Here is a 21,812-nt window from a genome sequence, read left to right on the forward strand (position 1 = left end):
AAAAGCCTGACGGTAAGAATAGCAAATGAAGGAAATCAGCATTGTACACTCGGCCAAAATGAGACTTTTTTTTTTTAATGTTAATTTATAATATAATTTCCATCCATCTATCCATCCAGCCATCCATTTTCTGAACCGCTTGCTCCTCACAAGGGTCGCAGGGGGTGCTGGAGCCTATCTCAGCTGGCTATGGGCAGTAGGCGGGGTACACACTGAACTGGTCGCCAGCCAATATAATATAATTTATTAATGTAAATTAATGTTCTAATTATATCCTTTAAGGGGATATTCAAGCATAAACATAAAAAGAAAAGAACATGAAAGCTCCCACTCACTCAAAAAGTTGTGTCACCACATTTAAAAAAAAAAAGAAAAAAAAAAGAAAAAGCTAATTGCACTAAGTGGAGGAGTGCACGCCTCTGCTAAGATTGAACTGTTAAGAGTGCCATATTTGTGTTTGCTTGTTTATCTTGACACAAGAACTGAACTTAGCCTCACTCACTCAACTTGGACTCAGTTATTTTGCTGATGTTTTTTAGGTCTCTACCAAACTGTCAAAGTCAAGGTTTTCCCCCTCACTCAGTTTCTTGAGGCCTCGTCCGATGTCCTTTGCTTTCAACCAAGGTCTTTTCTGCTCATTCTCTCGCTCTCACTCAGACACTGTCTTATCACTGTCCCAACACAGGTAATAGAAAAAAAAATGTGGCAATATGATGAAGGTGAAATGCAGAGGGGAAAAATGCAGACTGACTTTGATTGAGTGAGAATGCAACTCATTGGAGACTGCATTTTGTTTAACCATGTTAATAATTGTTGTTGTATTCACATTGGTGTTCTACTGCATTGCATTTTTCTAATACTTCTTGAAAATGTAATAATAAGCACCCATGGGACACCGCTTTAGAATAAATCACTTGTTTCATCTTGCTTTAATTTCATTGAAAAGGAAGTGCCAGTAATAAAGTAGGTCTGTTAATATGAATAGGCCCGTGAAAATGACCAAGTGACCAAGCAGCTGCAATCTTCTGAGCAGCAATGTCATATGTTTTGGAAACAGTACCACATGAAAAATGGTACTGGGGCTCTATTTGTGAGGTGATAGTGAAAAAAATTACAAGTGTAGATGATTTATTTATTTATTTATTTATTTATTTATTTTTGGATTGCGTTGCATTTAACCACAGTCACCATATGAGTAGAACAAAAGGAGCCAAGGACAAAGTTACTCAGACGATCTTTTGCAACGCTCTCCCCCTTTAGGCACGTGCGAACCTTAGCGGCGGAATTGAGGCATTAACGTTGGGAGTAGAATGTGCTGCGTTTGCCGCATGTTGTGTGTGTGTTCAGCAAGAAAGCGGGTGGGGGGGTGTTTGTGTGAGGGTGAAAATTGGCTGGCTGGCGAAGGTCTAGTATCAGTCAAACAGCCTTCTTCATGCATGAGGGATTGGCCTCAGCTAAAGACCTCATGTAGAAAGCAAGTGATGAAGAAGAAGATGGGCAACGCTAACGCTACGTTCTCAGCCCAAGGGACGCTTTGACTGCAATCACTTGCTTGTTGAGCCTTTGACCAATCACTGCCTTGATGAGCCAATCTGCTATCATGACATGACTTCACTTTCAACACCTGCTTACATTTCTGCGTGATTTCTGTCTACTCAGCTTAAGGCCACAGTCACATTGCAGGTCTCAATGCTCAAATCAATTACAATTTGTGTGTGTGTGGTCTTTCATGTTGTATTTCAAACATGACTACAGTTTTTTGTTGCTATCAGAGTCCAGTGTGAACATACAAACTGACCCATGTGCGCCAAAGACATGTCTGGCATCACCAGTTTAAATCACAGACATGCAAACAAGCAACATGTGGGCTTTTTCATACTTTATTTATTTTTATGTTTTAAACTTTAACCATAATAAGCCTGAACTCTGAAATATATGAGAGCAAATTCTGATCCTTTGTAAATAGAGTATTTATTGGTCCTGTTGACCAAACAGAACATTTTTTTTTTTGTGTGGGAAAATCGACTTCCACATATTATTCTTGATTTGTGTCATATGTGACACATCCGGTCACAATGCTTTAAATTTGTACATTTATAACTGTCAAAAATATAATAATAATAAAGAGACATATCAAACATATTAGTATATCCAAAAATCTGAACATTTCCCACTGTTACAGTTTTTTACGATTGCATACACACTAAAAACAAAAGTGACATAATTATCTACACCTTACACTGAAGGAGCAATACCCTGGAAAAGATTTTCACCACTATAAACACGAAGTCAGCCTCACACTTTTTTCAGAACAACACACATAATGATTTGCGAAACACTGAACACACTTTTATACATTAGACACAGAGGTATGTCATTATGTCACCTCCTTGCAATTCCAAAACACTGACTGACAAATCACCACGCGCATGAACCATTTGATTACACACACGTACATTAGCTGTTTCAACACATGACTGATCGGTTTGGCTACGCTACAAAAATGCAGCAGGTAAGTTCACCTGCTTTCAACCAAAATGGAAGAAGTCAGAGGAAGAAAAGAGAGTGAGTGTGAGAGGGGAATCCATGGAGGATGAGCAGGAGGTAGATGTTGAGAAAGAGCTGAAATATGAGAACGTCCTCAAAGAAGAAGAGGACCATATTTGTCAAATACAATTCGTGCAACACCATTTGGTAATGTCATCAACCATGGATTGATGCTGAGGGAGGCCTTCCAATTACATTTTTTTCCAATTGCTAAAACACAAAAATGACTTGCATAGCACAATTATTTAACTCATTCACTGCCTTTGACAAGTATACTTGTCAATTGTATTTTTTAGAGTGGGGATAAATGGAGGCTAATCTGACTATGCTCCACAGTAAATGTCAAACTTGGAAACAACTTTACTGATGCCCAACCACCGGTAGATGACATCATTGCCCCATTTTATATGAAATAAACACAGTTTCAGAGTCCATGGGAGAAATGGCTGTATTTTGGCAAACCTACATTTTTCTACTGTCAATTATAAAAGAACGGGACAGGACAAAATGTAGGGAGTCTATTCTGTTATTTGGTAGATTCGGTTTATATATAATTATTGAACGTAATATCACATAGGTATTAAAAATTTTGAAATTGTCTCAAATGGCTGGCAGTTAATGAGTTTTAAACTGGCACACAGAGAGCAAGACCTCTTCTCAAGTCTCCAAACCTTTTAACACATTTTCTGCTTTACACACATTTTCCAATTCAAAATGGCACTTTTTAAATGCACTGAACACGATTCACCTGCATAAGACACAACAATCTGACATAAGGTCACATGTTTGCCATAGCAACACACTGCCATTCAAAATCACAATACATGAGCTAATTGGCTAATATGTGTGCCTCTTGGCATTCCTGTGATTACAAGAAATAGAAAGTTGGCAAAAGAAATGAGAAGAAATAAGTCAGAAGCTACAAACCTAGTCAGTACAGCTTGTCAACCTCTGACTAAACCAGCGTCTCCGATTACCACTGTGAAACGAGCACTACTAAATACAAGATCACTAGTTAACAAATCATTGTTGATTCATGACATTGTTATGACATATGATCTTGACTTATTTCTCCTCAGTGAAACATGGCTAACAGAAGGTTCCTGCAACACTGTTCTCAATGAGGCAACACCAACAAATTTTAGTTTCATGAACAAATGTCGTAATGGCAAAAAAGGTGGTGGACTTGCTGCCATTTTTAAATCTCTATTTCAGTGTAAAGAAATTTCATTGGGAAGCTTTAATTCATTTGAATATGTTAGTCTTTTGATAAAAGGTGAACCAAACATCGTCATTGTCATAATTTATAGACCTCCCAAACAAAAAGGCAGATTCATGGAGGAATTTGAAGAAATGCTGTCAGTAATTTGTACCGACTATGACTATCTGGTCTTAACTGGAGACTTTAACATTCATGTTGACAACAACTTGGATAAAAATACCAAAGAATTTTGTGATATACTTGATACTTTTAGTCTCTCACAACATGTAAAAGGTCCAACACACAATCAAGGTCACATTCTTGATCTCGTCATCTCTAGAGGTGTTGACATTTTATCTGTTGAGGTGAAAGATCTGGCTATTTCAGATCATTCCTGTGTGTTTTTTGAATTACAAACAATCCCAGAAGCTCAAACAACTACTGTCTCTATTAAAAAAAAAGGTACATAAATGAGAATACAAGCAACATGTTTATGGAATTAATGGCTGCATCACCAACTGTAAATGCAGAGACCGTTGATGAACTTCTGGATGAATTCACCTAAAAAATCTCTAATGTTTTGGATGCTATTGCTCCTTTTAAAACTAAGACCATTTCATCCCGAACTAAAACACCTTGGAGGTGTGCTACCAACATAATGACTTTGAAATCTAAATGCAGAAAAGCAGAGCGAAAGTGGAGAAAAACTAAACTCCAAGTTCATTTTGACCTGTACAGACAATGTCTTTGTCATTTTAACCAAGAGTTAGTAATAGCTAGACAACACTTTTCTGAAATTATTAGTAGGAACCTCAACAATACACTCACGCTATTTGCCGTGGTTGACAAACTTACAAATCCCCCAAATCAAACAGCGCCAGAACTCCTCTCAACAGATAAATGCAATGAATTTGCCTGCTACTTTAGTGAAAAAGTGCAAGCCATCAGGTCAAACATTGTTACAAACCAGCAAAATAACAAAATGATGCAGCACTTAAAACCACCTAGGAATAATTTAATTACCATGACAGAATTTGACTCAGTGGATCAAAATACTGTAGTAGACTTGGTTCAGCAATTGAAACCTTCCACGAGCTGTCTTGACTCAATACCATCTGGCTATTTCAAAACCATTGTGAAATCTGTTCAGATCGATTTACAACAAATAATTAATTGCTCACTTCAATCAGGTGAGCTTCCTAAAACTCTAAAAGTAGCCGCCGTTAAGCCCATTCTAAAAAAGAGAACACTGGATGTCTCCCTGCTAGCAAATTATAGACCAATCGCAAACCTTCCCTTCGTAACTAAAATAGTTGGACTTTTGGATAAATTCCAGTCAGGTTTCCGACCTCATCACAGTACAGAAACAGCTCTGATTAGAGTACTGAACGATATAAGATTGAGCAGTGATGCAGGGATGGTATCAGTGCTCGTCTTGTTGGACCTCAGTGCAGCATTTGACACGATTGATCATAATTTACTGTTAGACAGGCTGGAAACTTGGGTGGGATTAAATGGAACAGTCCTTAAATGGTTCAGGTCCTATTTGGAGGAAAGGAGTTACTTTGTGACTATTGGAAATTTTGAATCTGATCGAAAGGCCATGACATGTGGGGTTCCTCAAGGGTCAGTCCTTGGACCCCTGTTGTTCAGTCTGTATATGTTACCTTTGGGTCAAATGCTTCAGAACGCCGATGTTGACTATCATAGGTATGCAGATGACACACAATTGTATTTATCAATGTCCCCAAATGACAGCAGTTCTATTAACGTATTGCGTCATTCTCTAGAGCAAATTAACAACTGGATGAACCAAAATTTCTTTCAGCTGAACGAAAATAAAATGGAGCTCATTGTTTTCGGCAATAAAGAAAAGAGGATTGCTGTTAAAAAACAGCTTGAGTCACTGTCTTTAGAAACTAAAGACCAAGTTCGAAATCTTGGGGTACTAATAGAATCAGACCTGACCAGGTTAATTGGGCGCTCCGAATTGTCCCTAGGTGTGCTTGTGCGTGTGGATGGTTGTTCATCTCTGTGTGCCATGCGATTGGCTGGCAACCAGTCCAGGGTGTCCCCTGCCTACTGCCCAGAGCCAACTGAGATAGGCGCCAGCACCCCCCGTGACCCTTGTGAGGAATAAGCGGTCAAGAAAATGGATGGATGGAAGATGGCGCGCACCGGTGTGTCTGGCGACTCTCTTGTCTTGGCTGTTTGTTGATGGCGCTGAGACAATTGCAGCTCATTCAGAACGCTGCAGCTCGAGTTCTGACCAAAACAAAGAGATCAGAACATATTACTCCAGTACTTAAGGATTTACACTGGCTCCCAGTCAGCTGTAGAATCGATTTTAAAGTTCTGATACTCGTCTATAAATCACTAAATGGTTTGGGTCCTGAATATATCCAAGAAATGCTGATTGAGTACAAACCCAGCAGGGCTCTGAGATCTACAGACTTGGGCCAACTAGTGGAACCCAGAGTTCGAAGCAAACATGGTGAAGCTGCATTTAGCTATTATGCTGCACACAGATGCAATAGGCTACCAACAGAAGTGAAGTCAGCCCCAAGTGGAAATGCTTTTAAATCCAGGTTAAAAACTTTGCTTTTTTCTTATACCTTTGATTACGGACTCGTCTTTAAGTGTTTTTATTATTATTATAACGATGATCGGCCGGTTGTAACTTTTTGCAACCTCAGTTCCAAAGGAATTCCACTCCTGTGTCCTGGACATGCCACCGTGGGGGGTGGGGAGGACAAGAACATCCCCCACAAACAGCCACACATGTTCTGACTGACACGCGCACACACACAAGTCAGAACAGTAAAAGCCTTCTTAGAAACTTGACTTTCTTATTTTGCAACAGAACAATGAATTATGAAATGTTATGTTTGCGATTTGTGAAATGTTGACTCCATAAAATGTCATGAAAATGTTCCATTGCAGTGGCAGATTCTCCACTAAACTTTCATGTGTATGCACGTTTTAACAGTGTAAGCTAGGTAACATTTCATTTGAGGTATTCAATTGTACGTGTTGCATTGATTGAATTCTGACCTTAGAACCTCAACAAACATGGGATCCAGATTCAATTTGATTAGTCTCTACCAAAACCCTCTCCAAGCTGGTAACTTTCCACTTTGGTCTTACGGGACCCCCTGGTGTGGAGGCCGCCGCCCTCCCAATTTAAAAGCACGCTCCCTGCTTGCTGCTTTCTCTTTGGCTCCCGCTCTTTCCGCTGCTCTTTGGCTCCTCTCTTTTGGGCCCCTGGCCCTTCTGTTCCTGCTGCCAGACAAAGAGCTAGCCCAGCTAGCTTAACCTCCAGCACACGGCAACGCACAGAAGTCATCGCGTGTTGCGACAGGTGCGGCGAAACACACTGCTTTTGGTCCCTGCACAGGCTCAAACGGATGGTGCCTTTGTTAAGGTTCCGGTGCGACCGGAGAGTGGATCCCAGAATCACAGAACACAGAGGAGTAAGCGAGAGGTTTTATTCACCAAAACACGTGAATATGAACATAAAGCGCTGGACACAGCCAGGAAAAAGGTTAACAAAAGGTGCTTGCAAATTGCAAGGAGGGAAATTAACACAACACAAAAAGACCCGAAGGCGACAAACCGCAAACACAAGAAAGCAACAACTTACTATAGCTATGAAACACGCCACATAAATGTGGGAACAAAAAGAGACGTAGCAAAACTTACGTAGATGAAAATCGAGAATCTTGGACTATAATAATAATTAGCAAAGGCGAAAAACAGTAGAAACACTAGACGATGGCTGTGAGCAGACGGAGCAACGACCCGACAGTGGCTGCAAGGAGTCCCAGTCCTTATGAAGGCCTAATAGGTGATGCACTGCAGGTGTGGTGCAGGGGACACGCCCCTCTCATTAATCAGGCACTGTGAGACAAGGAAAACACTGAGAGCCCAGCAACATGACTTTCCAGGCACCCTGAGGCCTCAACCAAAAAGGGCCTCTTCCCAGCCAGCAGGTTGACCCCGTGAAGCTCAGTTGGCCAGCCGGACGAATTCTGCTCCTCTTCTGAACTGAACCTTCTTCATCCCTTCTTCAAACGGGCTTGGCGAGTCTCCATCCAGGGTCCTGCTTCTCAGACCAACCCCATCTGTAAGTGCAACTTTGCAGTCCTTCGCCCTAGTACAAATTGGTGCAAACTAGGTTGATTGCGGGTCCCATGTTGGTTTGATTTAAGAAATCCATCACCTTGGCTAAGACCGTTTCTCTTTTCTTGTTTTCTTTTCCTTTGATGATTTCATTACTTTAGTTCTCGTTTTATTTCCTATCATAGTAGTTAGTTTTGCTTCTTTAAGTTCTAAGTAGATTTCCCCACCTAGGTTAGAGAATAAACGTGCACAAAACTCAAAACCTGTTTTTACTGTGTGTGTGTTTCATCAATTTATAGTGACCTCTAAGCTGAACAAAGAACTCACAAAATTGTAGTAAGGGCACAACCTTCATTTTAATGACTGATTCAACGAGGTTCTCATCTGTTATCCTGATAAAATTATCAAAAAGAGATGTGGTGCTCCGCAGGCAAGCTCAACTTAATTTAAACATTAAGTTTGAGTCTCCTTCAATTAATGAGCCAATTGATTATTAATTTAATAATGAACAATTATTGATTTAATAATTAATTGGACCGATTTCCCTTACATTATTATTATTATTATTATTATTATTATTATTATTATTATTATTATTATTATCCATCCATCCATCCATTTTCTTGACCGCTTATTCCTCACAAGGGTTGCTGGGGCTGCTGGCGCCTATCTCAGCTGGCTCTGGGCAGTAGGCGGGGGACACCCTGGACTGGTTGCCAGCCAATCGCAGTATTATTATTATTATTATTATTATTATTATTATTATTATTATTATTATTTTAAATTTCCTTATGTTAAATATTTTGAAGTTTGTTGAATAATGTTTTAAGATTGTTAGTTTGTACCCTATTTTCATTTAATTTTCTTCCTCTGAATGTTAACTACTGTTTCTTGATGCTTATGTGTTGTCTTTCCTTGTGTAAAGCACATTGAGTTGCCTTGCGTATGAAATGTGCAATACAAATAAACTTGCCTTGCGAGCTAAAAGCAGCCGTCTTTGTCTCTTTTCTTGTCATGTGGCGTCTCGTCTTTTTTGTGGACCCGATTTGGACTGGACTGTTCTCGGCAGTTTGGCCGTGATATTCCTCGAGGGACGGTGTCGGCGCCCAGCGGCTGCACCCATTCAGCAGCATGCCTGCACTACACGGTTTCTGATGGGAGAATGTCAGTGCTATCTGACTACCCACCGGGCACCTGCGGGACGCTTGTGTTTTTTTGCGCCAGGAAACAGGCAGATTTTCTCACAGCCCCTTTCTGCTTGGAGGAGAAGTCGGCGCTACTGGACAGTCTACGCTGGTGAGCTGAGATGGATGGCGGTGGAGCTGAGGACGCGAACGTCGCCTCTAAGCGAGGTGGTGTGCGCGGGTCGTGGACTAGATGGCGGTTCGGCGCTTGGAGGAGAGGCAGTTTGGATGGGACTGGACAATTGTACCATTCTTTTTATGTGTATGGTGTTCAACACGAACACAGCTGCTGCCTGTTTATGAGCTATCTTATAAGCAAACTTAGCTTGTAGCAAACGTGTATGATCGTGCATGCTGAGATCACGTCTCTGATCAACTGCTGAAAAGACTGATTCTGTCCTCTTTCATCTAAAACTGCTTCAAACATCAAAGCGTATGTAGGAATGGAAGAATGTTGATTTGTTGTGATTGTATTGGTGTTAATGTTTTATGTGTTATGTTTGTTTTTTTGTGTTTCTGTAAAGCGCTTTGTGACAGCTCAGGCTGTTTGAAAGCGCTATATAAATAAAGTTGAGTTGAGAACTCATCAGCAAGCTCTGGAGAAGCCTGATATCAATCCTCACCTATGTTGGAGGAGGGAGACGTCTAACCCCGGGATTACACCGGATGCGTGTGCGGTGGGGCTGCGGTGCGTTCCAGCGGCGCAGCCAATTTGTTTCCATTCATTCGAATGGTGCAAATTACACCAGGTGTGTATGCGTTACGTTTCGACTGCGTCTCAGCTGCGTCGTGCCGCAGCCCTCCGCACGAATAGACCTATTTTCTATTTTTGCCGGATGCCACATCCGTCGGCCTCCGTCAAATGGCAAGCTAGCACAGAACACATCGAGCGGGACAGGAAGACCGACGCAGTTTCAAAATAAATTTCCTTTACTTTTCAGAATAAAACACTTGCTAGCTCCTATTTCGCAGTCATGTCAGCAAAACGTCATAATGCTTAACGCTTAATTCACTGTTTAAACACCGGCGAACATGGACGAGTAGAGATTTATAATCAAGGTGGAAAGCCCCAAAATTAGATATGACATGGCACAGTTTTAAAAGGACAACTTAAAAAGGAATACTGCATGGGACATCATAACAGAAGTTATGGGAGCGGACGATGAGTTCAATCAAAGAAAGTCCACCTCTCTTTCTGCTTCTCTGTTGAGCACATACTTTCTGTCACGCCGCCACCAGAGTGGCGGTTCATGCTTTTGTTTTCAAAGTCAGGTTGCCGTTTTATTTTGAAAGTATTAACTCTCCTCTCACCCCAGGTCACTTACCCTTCCTGCAGCTCACTGATTACCGGTCCACGCCCATGATCACCACCACCTGTTCCCAATCAACCCGGACATAAAAGCCACCTGCATTCTCCCCTCCGTTGCCGAAGTGTCACATCTCAGTGCATGGAAGCGTCCTCACAGTCCTTGTTCCACAGTCCTTGTTCGATGTCTTGCCTTGCCTTGCCTTGCCTTGCCTTGTCTTGCGCCCTTAGTTTGCCCCTTGTTTTCCTCCCTAGCGGAGCGCCTTTAGTTGTCCCTGTTTTTGAGTGCCCTTGTTTTATCTCCAGTTTGGAGCTCTTTTTGTTCTGCCTTTTTTCCCTCCTTGAGAGGTGTTTTTTGGTTCCATTGATTAAAGCTGCAGCCTTGTTGGCCAACTGTCACTCTGCGTCTGAGTCCTACCTCCTCGCTTCGTGTCACTTTCCGTGTGTTTGTCATTGTTTTTAATGCCACATTATCGTGTGCGATCACGCAAGACACGGTGGGAAGTGGTCGGCGACGGAGCTGCCTGACCGCAGCTGTGCCCAGCCGGTGTGAGTTGGCCAAAAAATTGACGCGTCCGAGCGCGCAGTCAAGACGCAGCGGAGCGGAGACGCAACGCACACGCATCCAGTGTAATCCCGGGGTAAAACGCACAGGACTGCGACTCTCTGGGACTAGGGTTGCCTACCCCTGAACTCGGCGATTTATTTGTGTCATGTTCCTTTGCCTGTGTGTTTTCCTTTTTTTTTTTCTTTCAGTTAACAGGGGCTGACTGATAGGCGGGGCTTCTGGACTCACACCTGTGGGTCATCATGATCAGCAGGCTATTTAAGCTCACTGTTACTGAAGGCCTGCGTCGGGTTATTGTTAGCCAATTGCTCACTGCCACAGCCAGACTATTTCTTCCGCCATACATTCCGAGTACCTTTTCGAGCCTTTCTGTTTTTTGTGAGTACCTTCTGTCGCCGAACTGGTTTTGTTTGCGTTTTTTGTTACTATAGATTTTCTGTAGCCCCTCAGTTGGAGGCCTTGCCCTTTTAGGCATTTTTGGTTCCTAGCTAGTCTCACGTGTTACGTGCTTTTTTGTTTGTACATTATTCCATTTGTGTTATTTCACCTTTTGGTGCTCTTTTCTTTGTGTAAATAAACTGGTCAAACGCCTATTGTGCCTTGTCTGCCTTGGGGTCCTTAGTTCATTCGTTCGTCCGTGACAATTTGATTTATTTATTTATTTGTATTTTTTTTTTTTATGTATTATTGATAGTTAACATATTCTGTAATCCAAAATACATCTGTTGTGTATTAGACACATTTACAAATAATGTATGAAACAAGTATGGCATTCAACTCACTCTTGATAATATGCCTAACTCCTTGAAATATGGCTAATGAGGACATAACTATTATGTGCAAGCAAATTCATGGTTCAAATGTGGAAACTAGTTTGAACGTAAAAGTGTCAACAGCTTCAGACTTTAATGGATGACATATACCCAGGCTGGAGAACACACAGTCATCTGAACACAAAAAGCAAAGTATTATTGCCACTTCGGTAAAACATTTCAACAACAAATGTTTTGAAGAGAGACATATATACACACAACAAGGTTAGTCAGTACATGTTTATGTCTGCACAAATGTTCTGTCACTATACAGTCAAGCACACAAGCAGGCAGGGAGAACAAAGTGCAACGTCACATCTTTTTTTTTTCTTGCAGATGAAGCCTCTCTTGCTGTTGCAGTCTTCCTCCTCCCAGTGACTTTTGCCGACGAGGAAGGAAAGACAGCGTTCAACAGGGTCATCGGGGTAAACTGAAGGTGACAAGAAGAAATCTCAGTGCTCCATTTCTCATTAGCCTTCAGACATCCGTTAGCTAGCAAGAACCTGTGCTCCAGCGCATGTACGCCATCCGGGATCCGTCGCTCCACTGCCAATCGCCTTCAGCGTTCGAGCAGCGACCGCCCATCCACAGGTAGGCCCCATTCCAGCTCCCCTGAAGAAAGTCTTCAGACAAGTTCATGGTTCCACTCACTCAAAGTCGAACTGAAGCTAAGCGGTGCCTAAGATTACCCGTGAATACCTTGCAGGAAGTTCTGTTCCGTGAGGTCAGTGATACTGAGCAGGTCCCCGCCCTCGGCCTTGCATTTGTCACGCGCGTCGGCCCAAGTTGTCTGATCACTGTTGTTGAACAGGTAGCAAAAGTCGTTGGAGGGGTTGTGCACCCACCCGCCGCAGCCGTCACCAACTGCAACTGATACGCCGTTTGATGACAAAGCCGTACTGGTAACATCATCTGGTTGCTGCATGGTATCGGGAACCGGGCGCCTTGCTGCAGGGATCAGATGCAATGTGTATCAAATATGAGAGCACATGAAAAGATGAGGTAAGCGGTAATGACTTCCAGACCTTTTTTTACAGATGAAGGCTTCTTGACGAGCGCATAAGGTATAAGTCATGAGTCCACACTTGTCAAGTAGATAACACCAGGCAATCTTCATGTCATCATAGTTGATATGGAAAAGCTCATCAGGTTAATCAGTTCACCACATTATGACACTTTCCATAGGCTAGAGCACTGTTCTGCATATATTACTGGATAGCCAATAGGCCATGCGCTCCTGTGCAAACTGTTGAAGCCACAGGGCGGCCATCTTACCCCTCCCATCTCGCAAGCAGGCTACTGTGTAAAAAATACGTAGACGTACAGATTACACTAGGAGTGTGACGATATATCGATATCGCGATAGATCGTGATACTTTAGATAGATAATCTATACGTCTACGCAAGAATCACGATATTTGTACTTAATAACCAGCCACTGCAATGGCTCCATTCTTCATGACTTATTGAGCAATTACTTGGTGGGCTAATAAGGGTGGGCGGAGTATTTTTTATTTTTATTTTTTCATAAGAGTGGCGGGAAAATGGCCAGAAGTCTTCAGGCGAAGAAGACTCATGCGCTCAATTATTATTATTATTATAAGTATTATTATTAGTATTATTATTATTATTGTGTTTTATATATAGTATAGATATTATGTATTTATATTTATGTTTTATTATTTATTGATATTATTATTATTATTATTATTATTATTATTATTATTTTCTGATTAGTTTACACGTAGATTATCGTGGATTTATTACCTGAGCAATAATAATAATTGTGATAATCGTGGTATCGTTATGTTGTGAGATAATCGTTATTGTGAGCCTTGTATCGCATATCGTATCGTATCGTATTGTGAGGTAGCCAGAGGTTCCCACCCCTAGATTAGACATATACAGCTCGTAGACTCTTAGTATCCGTCACCGTCACAGTCACCGTTTTTTTGTTTTTTTTTAACAAGTTAACGTTGTGTGCTGCTTTGAACACCCCTTTTTTTCTTTTATCGTTCAGTTCCTTAGACCACAATATTAGATTTGGCATAGGAATCTTTTGTTGAATTACAGTTATAATTATTTAATAAAAATATGCAAGTTTCCTCTTTCAAACATTAAGCATATAATTTATACATGTATGTCTAAGTCCTCTTGTTTCTGTTTAACAAATTTAAACATCATAAATCAGGTTGTTTCTACTAAGTACTGTCTCGAATGTTCTCCAATTCCCATTCTGTAAATGTATCTTATGCCAAGAAACGTTTCTTGGGAGGAGCAATATGGCAGCCTCGCGACTTCAAAAGTCTTGGCCTATCGGCTATTCAGTTATACACAGATTAGTGGGCTGGAGTGACGAACAAGAGCTGCTAGCGGGAGAAGCTAGTTAGATATATAAATAAACAAACAAACTTGCAAAACAGAAAAGCAGAAGGTGAAAAACTCAGCGACGACTACCTGCTGGCAACAGCTGCAGGTAAGTGGCGGTCGACCCATTGGGTCTGACACTATAAGCACCACCAGGGACAACTATGTTTGTGACGATGGCGGAGAAACATGTCCAGCAACGTCAAAGTAGTGCTGTCATAAACCCTTCGGCGTTATTGTGACCGGTTTTCGGCTTTTGATGGTTCTGACCAAGTCATTTCAAAATAAGATAATGCCCAGCTTTAAAGCTTTTAACTCTGGAAGTAAAGAGAGTTAAAAGTAAAGCTTTAACTGCATGAACTTTGTGATTACTCAACCTATGATTACATTAAAAAAATAAAAAAATAAATAAAGTTGATGTGATAGAACATACGGTATTTGTTTGCATATTACTGAAATAGTCTATTTCTCAAAGGGGCGAATGGAGGGAAAAAAAAAAATACTTTTAACATGGATCAAAGCTCCAAAAATTTCGCTTTTCACATGACTGACCCTTTTCACATGAAAGACCAATTTTCTTTATTATAACATAGGAAAACCACAGTGAATCTTATTTCAAAATTAGCACCAGTAGCAACTTTGAAACTGCTTTAAAAGTTTCACTTACTAGAGATCCGTCAACATAGTATGTACCGGTAGATGTTACCTCAAGTCCGGTCCAGGCGACAGCTGACTTTAGGTTATCTTCACAAAAGGACAACATAAGCTTTAGTAGGCTACAGTAACAGTCACCAACTTTGTGGACGTTGTGAAGCATTGCGGGATTATCCCTTGGTATGGTCAACATTGCCCAAGTGACACATTAGTCTTGGCGCTTACCTCTCAAGAATCTGAACTCCTCAACCGAGTCAGCGATGGTCAGCTTACTTTTTCTTGTGATGCAGAAATCCTTGGCCTCCTTCCACCCTACTTTCTGGTCTTCGTCGTGAAAGTAATAGCAAAAACCACCGAATGGGACTTCATCGGGGTCACAGCCGTTATCTAAAGGCCGACATACATGAAGTATTACTACACATATAGCCTAAATATACTATATAATAATAACCTATGTAAAACCCAGTTTTTAAATGGCAACTTGATTTTTTAGGGGGAAAAGTTTTGAAACAACCAGAGTGAAAAAATAATTTACTGTGGCAAACACAGACACTAACAGTACCTCCCAGCCCCTTCCCATGTCCACTGTAAAAAGATGAACATGAACTAAAGTCCAATACGGAATCCAAATTAAAATTAAAATAAACTACAAATGAATGTTGACTCACCAAAAGTCAATACGCCAAAAGTGAGCAGCGCTTGCCCAAGTAGCCATTGTGTTGCTTTCATCTTCAGCTGACTAGCCTAAGGTCGAAGAGTCCGAGAAGAGTGAAGTGAACGAGGCGAGCTTGTGGCGGCAACTGTATGCTCGTGTTCACGTCGGGCGTACATTAAGCGCACAGGAAGAGTTTACCATGTATGAACAAATAAATGAGATCATCTGACATTAAAGGGAAAGGGGCTCCAGTTTATTTCCTTTATATAAGTGCAGTCTTTCCAGTCTTCAACTTTACTGTCAAACTTAAATAACCCAAATAGAACCTGTCCATAATGTCTTTAAAATCTAGAATGAACAAAATGTGTCTGTATAAAATTTGTCTCTATTTTAGATGCTGTATCTGCACAGGGTAGCATGAAGTATTTGGAAGGCAAATTCTCGCACAGAGTGGACAGCAGTCAAGGTAATTGAGAGAGAGACAGACAGACAGACAGACAGAGAGACAAACACAAAACAAACAAAAAATAAGGATGTGGTAATTGCATTTATATCATTTGTCCTCTAGTATATATGGCAGTACAGTGGTACCTCTACTTACGAAATTAATTGGTTCTGGAAGAAAGTTCTTAAGTAGAAAAATTTGTAAATAGAGACGCATTTTCCATGTAAATGCCCTAATCCGTTCCAAGCCTCCCAAATTTCAGACATAAATGTTTTATAAAGCATAAAAATGCATCAAAACATGTAACAAATACATGTTACAATTAGATTATTGCACAATAAATGAGAGTTGTGCATAATGTAAATAACAAAGAATAGAGTAAAGAATAAAAATGATGGTCATTTACCTTTTTAACTGCTGTCCATCGTTTTTTTGCCCTCTGGTTCATGTTCTCCTCCGTCAGGTTTTTTTTGTTTTTTTGTTTTTTTGCGCCTGGTGTTTTGTAAAGAACGGATCCATGGATGTTTTTTTTGTTTTTTTTGCCTGGTGTTTTGTAAAGAACTGATCCATGGATGTTTTTTTGTTTTTTTTAAATCCTTCGTTAATGTCCAATGCAAACATCATCTTAGTGAGCAAACGCCCGACAGGTGAACACTTTTTCTGGGCGATTCTTTTAAACAAATTCTGAAACTTCATGGAAACTTCCGGTATGGCGAGGCATCTTTTTTAAAAAAAAAAGGCCCGTCTCGTCGCAATTAAAAGCTTACTGTGCCTTCATCAATCACCAATTGTTTGAATGTTTGCACAAATTCGTTGGCCGTTAGTTCATCGGAACACCTCATGGACCGCGGGATGAATGATGAGGACGCTGCATAGACACCAATCTAGTCGCTCATACCTATGGTAGAGGTTCCTCTTAGCCAATGGGATGCCAGAACGATGCACAAACACCGATCTAGTATTTACGCTTATAGGTACCTATGGTAGGAAATAGCCATAGCCGAAAGTATGTTGCGTTCGGTAATGTATTTTTACCTTTCGTATCTAGAAATTTCTTTCGTAACAAGAGGCAATATTTTCCCGTTGAGGAGTTTCGTAACTCGAAAATTTCGTATGAAGAGACGTTCGTAAGTAGAGGTTCCACTGTATAGCCTAATATTGTGTGAGGAAGCGAACAAGGCAAGCAGCTTTTTGCTGGGTCTAGATAGGAATCTCTTCTACTAGCTAGACAACAGTACAACAAGTGAACAGGAATTCAAGCCACAAATAAATTGTAGAAGTCTGCAACTTCACAAAGGGATGGAAAACGAGCCCATCCGAGCTTAAAAACTTTAGGGTTGTGATGCATCTAAATTGACTCCGGTTCGAGTCCAGGCTCCGGCCTTCCTGGGTGGAGTTTGCATGTTCTCCCCGTGCCCGCGTGGGTCTTCTCCGGGTACTCCGGTCTCCTCCCACATTCCAAAGACATGCCTGGCAGGTTAATTGGGCGCTCTGAATTGTCCCTAGATGTGCGTGTGAGCGTGGATGGTTGTTCGTCTCTGTGTGCCCTGCGATTGGCTGGCAACCAGTCCAGGGTGTCCCCCGCCTACTGCCCAGAGCCAGCTGAGATAGGCGCCAGCACCCCCTGCGACCCTTGTGAGGAATAAGTGGTCAAGAAAATGGATGGATGGATGGATGGATGCATCTAAATTTAGAAACATTATGCACTGTACTAAGTGTATGTAGAGATGGAAGAATGTTGATTTGTTGTGATTGTATTGTATTGATGTTAATGTTTTATGTTATGTTTGTTTTTTTGTGTTTATGTAAAGCGTTTTGTGACAGTTCAGGCTGTTTGAAAGCGCTATATAAATAAACTTGAGTTGAGTAATCATCACAAAGCCTGATGGTACATTTGAGCGTGGTGTCTAGTAAACTGGGATCCTCCCACCCCACCCCCAGTTCCCAGTCAGTATTGTCTCCCACCTCAACATTCCAGATGTTCGTTCCCGAGTCCAAAGCAGAACCCAGCACACCGTTCCAGTACAACCTTTCTGGATTGTTTGGACGAGTTCGGTTCCTCTAAAACTCACACAGGTCAGATCTTCGGAAAGACTGAGTGCTGGGCTGGCCGTGTTTTGGTTCAGAATGACGGGATTGTAGGAGACCGTCTCCTTCATTCGGAGAACTTGAGGTTGCCCACGTTTGGCTTTGTCCAGAAGAGCTCCTGGGATCGGCTTGGGCTTTTTGAGCAGCTCTTGGATTCTGGTTAATGCAGTTTTGTAGTTCTTCATGAAGTTCTTCTCCATTGAGGAAGTCTGCTTAAATGTTAGCTGCTCCTCTGTGCTTCGGATCACATCTGAGAGAGCGGCCATGTCTTTTGTGAGAGATTAATCTTCTCCTTCAGAATCCGACTCTTTTTCTGCTCTTCCTCCCTCACGGCAGACATCATGGCTGCCTCCTCAACCTTCAGAAAGTGACGAAGAACCTCAAAATCCTTCCTGATCTTGCGTTCAACTTGGTCCCTCTGGAACTTAATGTACTCCGCTTGTTCTTTCCAGTTGTCTCGAATTCGATTATATTCTTCCAGTTCTTCTTTCATGTCATGCAAGGGTTTCTGGAGTTCCTCTCTGTGACCGTCCACAATTTCATGAATGGGTCGAAACTTGTGGCCCGCGTGGGTTTCTTCATCGCTGCAGTCGATGCATACAGACTCCTGGTGGTCCAAACAGAACACTTCCTGTTTTTCCTTGTGTAACTTGCAGCGGTCTCCCGACTTAGCAAAGGCTTCTGAAAATGCCTCACACACATTTTTCAGTGCCAGGTTTGAAGGTACATCCATCGATTTGCACCTTTTCCTACAGACTGGACAAGATGGAGCCATTTTCTGCTCCCACCACTGCTGCAGACATGCGAGACAGAAGCTGTGACGACACGGCAGCATGACTGGATCTTTGAAGATCTCAAAACAGGTCGGACACTGAAGATTGTCCTCAACTCGGCTTGCCATGGTCCTTGAGTAGACACCGTCTCAGTCGACAAACTTTGAACTCCGTAGTGAGTCAGGACTTACGGAAATTCCCCACATGCACTTCCTGCTTACTGGAGCTGTGTTTTAGTTTACTGGCTTCAGCCGCTGAAAGTTTCAGTCCAACCTGAGGACGGACAGGTGCAGTAGAAAATGAGACGACGCGGTTATCTCGTCTTTGCTCGATGTGCAGTTTGCAATAAAATAAATAAATAAATAAATAAATAAATAAATAAAAAACGCCGAGTTGCCCAAACTCCAAACTGGAGAAAATTCTCCAAACGAACTCCATTGGTAACTAATATGGATTCAAGTATGAAACAACCTCACATAATTCTGTAGCACCATTAATTTCAATTAATCCGTGACATCCGTGCGGGTACAGTTTTTCTCAGTTTTTTTATTTGTAATTGTGATTACTTTTTTTTTGTATTGTTTCGCATTTTGTGTTTGTGTTTTTTAATTTGTGTTTGTGGTAACCTTTTTGTTGATTTGTTTCGTAGTTTGTTTTTGTGTTTTTTGATTTTTGCTTGCGATTGCTAGTTTTTTTCCTCCTTTTGTGTTTGTGTTTTCTGATTTGTGTTTGTGATTACCTTTTTGTCGATGTGATTTTTGATTTGCTGTGGTGTTTTGTATTTGTTTTTGAGTTTTTTTTATTTGCAGTTGTGTGTTTTTTTGTTTTTTTTTATTTGAAGTTGTCAGTTTTTGTTTTTGCGTTTTGCACTTCAGGGCCACCGTGATAAAGCTTCCTCCCTATTTTAGTCTCTTGTGAAAGTTTAGTAAACTCAGCTGGCCCTTTGGCCCACATCCTCTTTCTTCTGTATGTGTGCTACATCACAGCCTGAAAGCTCTTTCCTTTAATAGCTGCACTCTAACGTAACCATGCCAGAAAGAGGAGGAGCTCTTGGTATACATGTTTTCACGTATGCTTGTATTCTTAACATTCTAATACATTCTAACATGTATAATCATGTGACTGTTAAATATTCTGTCAAGAATAGCACATTAATTCCACAAAAAAATATATGTTTGGGACATCATCAAAATCAAAAATTGTGTCACTAATACTAAAGGCTATTTGATCAAACACATTTCTTTTCCATACATTTTCTAACTGTTATACTACATGTTATCAATTCTAATAGTGCATCACATAAAAAAAAAAAAAAAAAAAAAAAATACAAATAAAAAAAAAAAAAAAATAACACATTCAAAAGCTTCATTGAAAATGTGTAAAAATAAGCTAACTATGCTTGACTAAAATAAAACATATACAGTGGTCCCTCATTACTTTGCGGTTCACTATATCGCGGATTTGTATTTGGGTCCCAAAGTCATACATTACGGGGTTTATCTTGGGTTGTACCTTGCTATTTCACAGTTTTTCAGAGATTATTAACCACTCACATGAACCCCACCCCACTGCCCACCTGTGCCACCCGGAATTACTATATTCTTTATTTATGCTGCTATCTTATGGCTCAGCAAAAGCATAACTCCTCCCGAAAAACAAACAAACAAAACAAAAAAAATTCCACCGTCCTCTGCTTCGCGGAAATTCACCTATTGCGGGTGGGTGTGGAACGTAACACCTGTAAAAAGTGAGGTAACACTGTATGATTATTTTATTTTACTTTACAGCTTAGCAACTTTATTTTGGCACCTTGATGGTGTCTTGATTTTCTTCTTTGATTATATTTTACAATTTCCTTTTTCAAGTTACATCATCAATAAAGTTAGAAGAGTAAAACTGACTCATTCAAGTCTTATTACACTGACTCACCTATTTTTTAACTTTGTATAAAAGTGCAAAATGTTACTTAAATCTTTGCCTGTTCAGCTCATAAAAGTTTGAAGAAGTCAACAGTTTGACCCTGGAACTGATGTTTCTAGTTTCTTGTTCCATTATTACCTCGGAGGGAATTATTTGCTTGTTAGATTTATCAGCATGAATGACAGCATTAGTTTGAACATTAACATCAATTTCCCCAACAAATGAGCAATGATTGACAACAGATGATATCACGGAGTGGTAGACATGAACCAGCTCCAAGTATATTAGAGCACACAAATCACTCCGTTAGAATGTCAAGGTTGTCATAAGGCTCTCTGCTTTTGTGCTGAGTCAAAGAAACATTTTTAATCATCTTATGTATCTTCTGGAGGTCAACCCCCATTTGTGGCTCATTTATTAACCCCAAGTGCTGCTGGCAGTCTTTTAGCTCAGCATTCAGGTGTTGGAAGATAAGCAGAGGTCGACCATATTTACGTTGAATGTTCAGTGGCGTTTTTATAGGGTGAAATGATAATTAATTGTATCCCTCTTTTTTTTTATATCAACAGTTGGAGCAAATGCAGCATTGAACAAACGTGTACTCAGACAGATAAGCATAGAACAGGTGTTTCGTTAATCTATTTCCTTTTACAATATGCAAACAAAATGCATTGTTTCGAAAACAAAATTTTAACACTAAAACACTAGAAATGGGTGTATTTCACAAAGCAGGTTCAACAAACTGTGAGATTAACCCTGAAGGACGAGTTGACATACCCTCAGATAGGAAACCCTGCATTTTCGGTTCCAGCACAGCTGATTCCAGCGAGTTATATCAACGCTGACTAGGTGCACCTGGAATTACTACCCGACTTAAAAGACCGCATCAATGGAGCCCCGATTCGTCAAGTCACCGTGGCAACAGGGACGCCGAGTGCGGCGCCACCCTCTGCTTCAGCGTTTTTTTTTTTGTTGTTGTTGTTGTTGGTTTTTTTGTTTTTTTTTAAACCCCTCTCAACCGAAAATCTTAATGCAATCATATGGCGAATTTGAACATGTCTTTAGAAAGAAAGTGCAACACCGCAGCGGCTCCCCGTAGAGGAAGGTGGCGTGGGAGAACGTTGCTGCTCGGGTCAATGCGTAAATTTAAATGTAATACTACAGGAGAAA

The 21,812-nt window shown here is 40.9% G+C and overlaps 1 protein-coding gene across 2 annotated transcripts; it reads right to left on the reverse strand.

Moving 5' to 3' along the window:
- Window positions 1-11,959: 11,959 nt before the first annotated feature.
- On the reverse strand, window positions 11,960-15,579 carry LOC144013175 (lymphocyte antigen 75-like). 2 transcript variants are annotated; one of them, XM_077511784.1, is made up of 7 exons: window positions 15,430-15,579; window positions 14,987-15,148; window positions 14,814-14,851; window positions 12,766-12,851; window positions 12,440-12,684; window positions 12,244-12,363; window positions 11,960-12,170 (listed from the first exon to the last, which is right to left on the reverse strand). In XM_077511784.1, the coding sequence occupies exons 1-7, from the start codon at window positions 15,488-15,490 to the stop codon at window positions 12,007-12,009; spliced, it is 876 nt and encodes a 291-aa protein (XP_077367910.1). In that variant the 5' UTR covers window positions 15,491-15,579; the 3' UTR covers window positions 11,960-12,006. The 2 variants fall into 2 exon arrangements, with proteins under 2 accessions (XP_077367910.1, XP_077367909.1); XM_077511783.1 differs by having other exon boundaries at window positions 14,775-14,851.
- Between the last annotated feature and the right edge of the window lie 6,233 nt (window positions 15,580-21,812).

This window comes from Festucalex cinctus, chromosome 2, assembly GCF_051991245.1.
Source record: "Festucalex cinctus isolate MCC-2025b chromosome 2, RoL_Fcin_1.0, whole genome shotgun sequence".
Lineage (NCBI taxonomy): Eukaryota > Metazoa > Chordata > Actinopteri > Syngnathiformes > Syngnathidae > Festucalex > Festucalex cinctus.